The sequence below is a fragment of the Mastomys coucha genome, unplaced genomic scaffold (genome assembly GCF_008632895.1).
Source record: "Mastomys coucha isolate ucsf_1 unplaced genomic scaffold, UCSF_Mcou_1 pScaffold3, whole genome shotgun sequence".
NCBI lineage: Eukaryota > Metazoa > Chordata > Mammalia > Rodentia > Muridae > Mastomys > Mastomys coucha.
Window position 1 is genome coordinate 8,010,345 of NW_022196909.1, and position 8,154 is coordinate 8,018,498.

Consider the following 8,154-nt stretch of genomic DNA (forward strand, 5'->3'; position numbering starts at 1 on the left):
TTTGGTGCGTGCCTGGGGGCTGCCTCCTCTGTGGTTTGGTGCGTGCCTGGGGGCTGCCTCCTCTGTGGCTTGCAGGCTTGCTACTCTCCTTCCCTGAAACCCACTCCATCATCTCTACAACCTGACAATGACCATCCCAGAGCAAGTGTCTCACGTGCCCTTGAGAGGAGAGCGAGTGGAGACGACTGCTCTGCTCTGACCTCAGAAACACTGGCATAGCTGTCTCCACCCAAGACTACCATTTTGCAAGAACATTTAAAAACTTGCCTAGGCAGAAATGAGTGAAAGCATATTTCTAGAAATTAGTGGTTTGGCAGAGAATTCTAGAAGCCTAAAAAACCAGCACCCAGATTTTAGAGCTGTGGCAAATACCCAGGAAGATATGTGGTCAAATGTAAGCAGAATAAGGCATTTATCCCAAAAGAGGTCTGACACTGTGCTAGCAAGAAAACACAGAGAATGCAGCTGGGCCTTCGGTGTTGTGTTTCTGCATCCGTAGATTGTGTCTGTGCTGAGTAAACGTACAGCATTCGGCATTATCCACAGACACTGGAAGCACCCAGGGATAGGAGGCCGCGCATGGTCATGTGTACAGTGCGCTGTTAGTATAAGGGACTTGAGCACCCGGGACTGGGTTATCCGAGGAGAATCCAGAAACCAGCTGCTCATTAAGGGACAAATAACTGCACTCATTTGGGACTTCCTTTTTAATTGAATGCACAGAAAAACTGTGACGTTTATAACCTGTCCTTACATGATGTTGTGTTTTATACTCAGGTTCATGTTAATCTGCTTCTTATAGAAGCTAGGATGCAAGCAGAACTCCTATATGCTCTGAGAGCCATTACCCGGTATATGACCTGATGCCGCTCCTCCATTAAAGATGATCCTGGAATGAACAGCAAACTTAGTCTACAGGGGATGGAACCAAGCCCCAGGACCAACGGTAGATAAAAAGAATTGAGAAACCCATGTGCCATGATTCCTTTAGTGTCTGCTATTTCACTGTGGGATCGATGTCTCTCCCTGCCTGTCTAGCAGTGAGCACTTGGCAGCTTCAGTGTCAGAGCTGTGAAGGCTGGCCACAGTGCTTGCTCTCTGTCAGGATGAGATGCTGTGAACTTGTTTCAGTACAGCAACTAGTTGCTCCAGATCCCACTGCTCTGATGTGACAAGGTGACAAGATAAGAGTGTGTAAAGACTGGGGACATGGGTACTAAGTTCATCCGTACGGAATCGAGCGGAGCTCGGTGCTGCTGTGGCGGGATGACGTGGCTACCGCCTGAGCCCACGCCACACTTTGTGTGGTTTTGAATTGAACTCGTGCGCATTATTTTCTTGCATCTAAAAAAGCATAGAAATATTACTCACAGCTCAGCCAACACCGTGTTGGCGGTAACAGTTTTCTTTCATTATAGTTTTTAAAATTCAGTTATTGGATGATATTACCGTGGCATTCTTAAAGGATTTCCTCCAAAGAGCAATCTTCAAATGATAGTGTGTTAATTGTCAGAAAAACAGGCTATCTTTTCATATGCTGTTTCCCAATATTCTCTTGAGCCTGGAGGGCAGCTGTCGTGTGCGGGATTTTTGTTTCTGGCACCAACACTGTGGAAAATGTTGCTGGAGTCTGCTGCGCAGTGAGTGTCGGGACATCCTGCCCCGTGCTCCTGCCGACCTCGGGAACAGTGAGTGTCGGGGACGTCCTACCCCGTGCTCCTGTCAACCTCGGGACCCTGACTTGGAAGATTACACAGCTCCCTAAAGAATAAAGCTGGAAAATATTTTAGTAAAGTTATCATATTTGTATCTTGATTTACAAAAAAATGCTAACTTTGAGATACAAACAGGTTTGAAAAAAAATGTATTAAGTACTTTGTATTCTGGAACCGTAAACTGCTTTTGAAGTCTGTCAGTATTATTGGTATTTTTCAATAAAGAATAATTTCCACAGTTTGCTTTACTAACTTCATGTCATACTTTAGTTTCACAGTTAGTAACCGAATCTGAGTTTCAGTTCTGAACCACAGAGATTCCCACGCACACTGGAATCAGGAGTGGCAGGTATTGAATGGCACAGCCGCTCTGAAGCCTGCTGGTTTAAAAAGCATGCAGTGGGGTAGGAAACAGTGTGGCTCCTTCTTCAAGTCTACGTGAGCCTGTTGTGCAGCGCTGCAGCTCAGTACATGGATCCGGGTATCCTATCGAGGGAAGGGGCTGCTTTGGCTCGTGATGCTGGCCTGGAAGACTAAGCCAGGTCTGGTCAGAGCCACAAGCTGCTTCCTTCCGCTCACTATGAAGCAAGAGCCAAGCTGTGGTGATCGTGAACCCATTCCTATGTGAAAAGTAGTCGCCCATTAACTGAGTGCCATTCCCAGGGACCATGCATGTCTTCCTCCATCCCACAGCCCGCTCTGGGGCTTCTCCTGGAGGACACCCCCAAACCACAGTAGGCACATGCCCCCTGGGGAAAGTAAAGTATCTTCAAATGCTCCTATACTCAGATAACTGGCAGTGAAGCAGTGGCCCAGGTGACCTCCTGCCTCTGCCCCTTGCACACTGTGACAGCAGGCATGAACCAAACCCCAGGCAAGAGACTAAGTTAACAACAATGCATACAGAAGTGTGCTGTGAGAAGCCTAGGCTCACAAGGCCCAGCAGAGCCGCTTCCCGGCACAGCACACAATGAATGAGAACCGCACAGATCATGCTCAGGACAGAAAGAAAGAAAGTCCAACTTCTGCTGCTGAGATTGGCTTTGTCTCCCTTGCCTGGGCACCGGTGAGGCTTGCTGGCATTGTTTGGATGATTCTGATGCTGTTGAGAACCAGTAAGAGCCAGTGCACTAGAATGGCACAAAGTATGGGGTCTGCAGGCAGGTACTAGGGCAGCAAAGAGGGCACAGAGGAGAGCTTCAGAGGGGAACACAAACAATTCTAAGTATCACACACACACACAGAATGTGTGGAATTGGGTCTGGGTTGACAGATTCCCAACCCTCCAGCCAGGCTAACCGATGGAGGGTTTCTGCAGTTTTATCAAAGGTCCCAATCTCAACAAAAACCCACAGGCTTAGGCACCCACAAAGGAACAGAGAACCATGTGCCAATTAAAGAGACATCTTCAACACTAAGGAAACAGTTCTCAGGCTGGGCACCACTTGGCATCTCTGCCTAGTCTCTGCCAGTGAGCTCCGGGTCAGCCAGAGCTACACAGTGAGACCCTCTCTAGAAAAGGAAACTCCAGCACTCTGCCAGGTAGGTAAAACCCTCCTCAGGTACTAAAACATGTCTGCACGATGTTTAATGTGCTAAGTGAGACATAATAAAATCAGGAAAACCACTTAAATGTCAACAGAGAAAAACCGCACAGAACCAAATTCGGCAACTAGAAAATGGCAAGTTTCATGAAAAGCTTAGCCGTGGCCTGTAGTCCACAACTTGGGAGTTGATGCAGAGGTATCCTAAGGAAGTCTGAGGCCAGCTTGGGGCACACAGCTGAAAAGACAGAGCAATACCTGAAAGCAAGTGAAAGATTCGTACGAGGGATCCGTTCACCTCCCGACTTCATCAGACAGATGAAAACTGCTGAGTGTGGAGAGCAGGCCACTCCATGCCAGTCAGGAGCAGATAAGGGAAAATGAAGGGCTTACGGGTATCCGAACGCAATGCGGCCAGCGCCCACGTGAGAAACCTTAGACATGCAACATAGGGAAGCTATTCAGAAACAACAAAAAAAAATGCCTGTTTGCTTGGTTTGGTGGCACCAAGGGCCTCACTCATACTAGACAGTCACTCTACACTACGCTCCATCACTGCCCTCATTTGCCCTTCCACTCCGGACACTGAACAAGAGGTGGGATACCTCTGTCAAGCTTGGGCCAGAGCATGCCACACCCTGATAAATCACGGACTTAGTGTAAGAGGCTTATTGGGGGAGGGGCGAGCAAAGGGCCATCTTGGAGTGGGGACATGAGGAAGAGAGAGGGGCAGACAGACAAACAGAAACGAGGTGAGGGAATGGGAGAGATGAGAGGAAGGAGAGAGGATGAGGGAAGAGGCAGCTGGGGTAGCTGGGGACCCTTTTAGGCACAGTACACATCTGGCGGTGGCAGCCGCTGCTAGGTCCCTGAGAGCAGGCCAGTGGGAATGCCCATTTGCTAAAGAAGGAAAGAAATATAGTAATTAAAGACGCTCACATAAGATAAAGCCCAGTGGATAAAGCCAGTAAGGAAGCCTGAACACTGCTGTATAATCAAAATATTGAGAGTTCAAAACATAAGCCTAGAAGCAAGGAAAGACAGCTCAACCTGTAAGGGTGTGAGGCTTGTAGCTTCCCAGCAGAGACCTCTCAGGACATCCAGAATCCCGATGAAGTCACCTGTCAGTCAAGGATTCAGGACATCATATGGGGATGGCACATCCAGAGTCCCAATGACGTCACCTGTCAGTCAAGGATTCATGATGAAGTCACCTGTCAGTCAAGGATCCAGGACATCATACGGGGATGGCACATCCAGAGTCCCGATGAGGTCACCTGTCAGTCAAGGTTGCAGCTGTCTGAAGGGGGCTATGACTTTTCCACATAAGCCAAAGCTATGGGGATTTATTACCACTAGACCAGGCCTACAGAGGAGCCTTCATCTGGAGGGCGAAGGATAGTATAGGCAATGGTCTCTCCAGTGTGGGGCTGCGTGAAACCAAAGTTCAGAAAAGGTAAACATGAACGAGTTTATGACAGTCACTTGTATGATTCTGGGACTTATACTCACTATTACTTCTTTTTTTGTTTGTTTGTTTGGTTTTTGGTTTTTTCAAGACAGGGTTTCTCTGTGTAGCCCTGGCTATCCTGGAACTCACTCTGTAGACCAGGCTGGCCTTGAACTCAGAAATCTACTTGCCTCTGCCTCCCAGGTGCTGGGATTAAAGGGGTGTGCCCCCACCGCCCGGCTCACTATTACTTCTGATAGAGTTCAAAACTGGCAGGCATGAATATAAATGCCTATGTAAATGGGTGTGCAGTATGTACGTAATAGAGGTACAGGTAGGGCTATAAAGACATAGTTTTTGTATGTTAAAGTTGTTACCAGTTAAAAATAGATTGTTACATGATTACAGTGTTTCTATGTTTCCCGTGGTAACCACAAAGAAAACATGGCTAGAATAAATACAGACGGGAATGAACAGGTAATGTCTCTAAACAGGCATGTCTCTAAAACAGAAATAAAAAGTGAAACCCAAAGAAAGCGGAGAGAGAATGAGAGCCAAAGGGCTATAAGAGATGTAGCAGCTAGTTAACTACAGCAAGTTCTTTCCTGCCCGTAAGTGTGTCAACTATAAATGGATCCACAGACATAACTGGCCAACTGGATAGTTTTTTAACCAAAAGAATATGTAGCAACCCATGTATCAAACAGACTTACGCTCTTAGTACTTGACTTAGGCCCTGATGTTACATGAACTTCATCTGCTAGGCTGAGCCTACTTCCATGGACGGATGGATTAGAACTGGCCTTTGCAAAATCTACCTGCTTCTGGAAATGTAGACTATTTAAGAAGTCTCAGCGTTCCGTTCAGTCCGGCATGCCTGCCTTCATTCCCGAGGTCACATTTAGGGTCACAAATGAACTGTTCATAAAGCTTTCTCCAAGACGAACAGTGAGCCTTCATTTGGTGAGAACAGGCTAACAGTAATGATCACAACTGCTTGGTCTTTTTAAATAATTTATTCAGAGGCAAATTTTACTCTCCTGAGACAAGTGAGCAAACAGACTCTCATCATAATAATTACAGTGTGCGCCCACAACCTGCTGATTAAGGCTTTGCTCTAAACTATGCTGGGTGTTAATGTTGGTGGCCAACCTTATTAGCTCTGGGGCCAACGAGGAGACATGTCTGCCTGCCAGGGTAAATCCTGGAAAGCTTCACTGAGGGAGGACAACCTTCCCTTCAGGGTCAGCAGCTCTCCCTGAGGTGACCCAGCAACAGAGAGGGCTGAGGGAAACACAGGCTTTTTGCCTTCCCAGTTTTGCACTGGCTGGCAAGCGCATCCACTATGTTTCCACCACTGCAGCTGCATCATTGACTTGGGAATCCAGCTGCTTCAGTCTCTAGCATGGACTGAAGACCAGGAGCTCTCCAGGGATCCTTCTGGTCCTCAGCACCATTCTGAGGCTGTTGGGACACTCAGCCTCCTGGACTGTGGGACACTGGCTTTTCACATTCTCCAAAATTCAGACAGCCATTGTTGGATTTCCCAGCCAGTAAGCCAACCTAATAAATCTTTTATTACATACACACACACACACACACACACACACACACACACACACACAAACACACACGAATAGGATATATATACATATACATATATATGTATATGTATATGTATATATATCCTATTCTTCTAAGAACCCTGACTAATGCATACACTAAAATAAAGGTAATATTCTCACTATTTTCACTTAACATTATGACTCAAGAAATTTAGTTAATTGTCTAAAGTCCCTCCAGCGGCAGAGATAGGAGTCAAACAGGAATGTTGTCATAGCTAAGCTTATAATTTCTACTCTGTTACATCACCTCCCTTGGATACAGTCTAATGTGGGGGAAAGCCCATCTAATGCAGTCACTATTTCAAATGAAAAGAAAGGGACTTTGTCATCTGTTTTACTTCATTCAAGAAGTAGACGGCTGAGACTGCAGTATGGCTCAGTGGTTAACAGTACTCGCTGCTCTTCCAGAAGTCCTGAGTTTAGCTCCAAGCACCCGTGTCCAGCAGCTTAAAACTACCTGTAACTCCAGTTCCAGGGGCTGACGCCCACTTCTGGATTCAAGGGAACACACACACACACACACACACACACACACACACACACACACACAAAACATATGTTTACCCAGACAGACACATATAAAAATTTTGGAACTATTTTAAAAGTAGGGGTTGAAGAGATGGCCCAGTGGTCAAGAACACTGGCTACTCTTGCAACAGACCTGAGTTCAATTCCCAGCCCTCACATGACAGCAGTCTCAGGGGATCTGACACCCCCTTCTGGCCCCCTTCTGGTATACAGGTACTGCATGCACAGGGTGCATAAATATACATGCAGGCCAAACAAACAAACAAGCAAAAGAAAAGAAAAACCCTAAAAATCTAAAAGGATAGATGGCCTGAAGCAGTAGTTCCCCTGACTCCCTTGCTGGGGATCAAACCCAGGACCTTGAACCTGGAAGTCAAGTGATCTGCCCCCGAGCTACATCGCCAGCCTCTAAGTCGCTTTCTCTACTTTCTGCTTATTCCTTCTCTTAGGATGAGGAGATCAACTTATTTCTAGATGTTCTGAGAGCTGCAGCAGAGGGTGGTGTATGGCCACTCTTCCTGTGGACAAAGCCGCTGTCCCTTAGCTAGTGACCTGGCAAGCTCACTCATTCCAAAGTTGTCAAACTGGGATCTTTAAGGATTTTTTTTCTAAGTGATTTCAAGGCAAATAGAAAGAGAAGTCTTAAAAATGCATATATTTCCATCTCATACCTCTCATAGCAGAATATATATATATATATATCCATTTTCTGTAATACCTAGAAAAAGAAATGCTTATTTCTTTCAAAATACTTAGGCTATTTGCTAAAATCAGTACTTTAAAAACGCTCAATGTGTGTGAATACTGAAAAACTTCCATGCTTTTACCATTTCTCTGAGAATGAGGGAGGTCTGACTTCCCAGTTCTGCCTTTGGCCTGTGTCATGTTAGAACGAAGGGACAGGCAGGGGCTCTAGGAGCGTGTGGTGGCTCTGGATGCGTTTTAGAAGTCGCTGGGCCACAGGTTTGAATTCCGTTTCCCAGTGGAGCCGATGATAGCTTTTTAAGTCTTGGTCAAAACTGCCATCCAGGGCTAGTTCTTCATCTATATCAGAAAACAAAATATCAAAATTATAATTACTTGGCATGTAACTGTACAGGATACATTCCCATGACAAGACTTTCACCTTTAACCACCATGATGTGATGACACCGATGTGATTTATGATTAATAGGTGTTTGCTTGTTTGTTTACTGTGTTTGTTTTTGTTGTTGTTGTTTTTGTTTTTCAAGACAGGGTTTCTCTGTGTAGCCCTGGCTATCTTGGAACTCACTCTGTAGACCAAGCTGGCC

General features: G+C 46.0%; 2 protein-coding genes across 4 annotated transcripts in view; one reads left to right on the forward strand and one right to left on the reverse strand.

The window, feature by feature from the left end:
* Positions 1–1,953, forward strand: part of Sesn1 (sestrin 1) — a 108,825-nt gene extending 106,872 nt beyond the window's left edge. The window contains exon 10 of one of the 2 annotated variants that reach the window (XM_031348261.1): positions 778–1,953. In XM_031348261.1, the coding sequence (XP_031204121.1) occupies positions 778–864 (87 nt within the window). In that variant the 3' untranslated portion in view covers positions 865–1,953. The remainder of the gene's footprint in view (positions 1–777) is intronic. The other variant, XM_031348262.1, reaches the window with a different exon arrangement.
* A 5,549-nt stretch (positions 1,954–7,502) lies between these two features.
* The window catches only part of Armc2 (armadillo repeat containing 2), a 105,486-nt gene continuing 104,834 nt past the window's right edge, over positions 7,503–8,154 (reverse strand). For both annotated transcript variants that reach the window (XM_031347805.1, XM_031347804.1), the window contains exon 18: positions 7,503–7,906. In XM_031347805.1, coding sequence (XP_031203665.1) covers positions 7,749–7,906 — 158 coding nt within the window. In that variant the 3' untranslated portion in view covers positions 7,503–7,748. The remainder of the gene's footprint in view (positions 7,907–8,154) is intronic.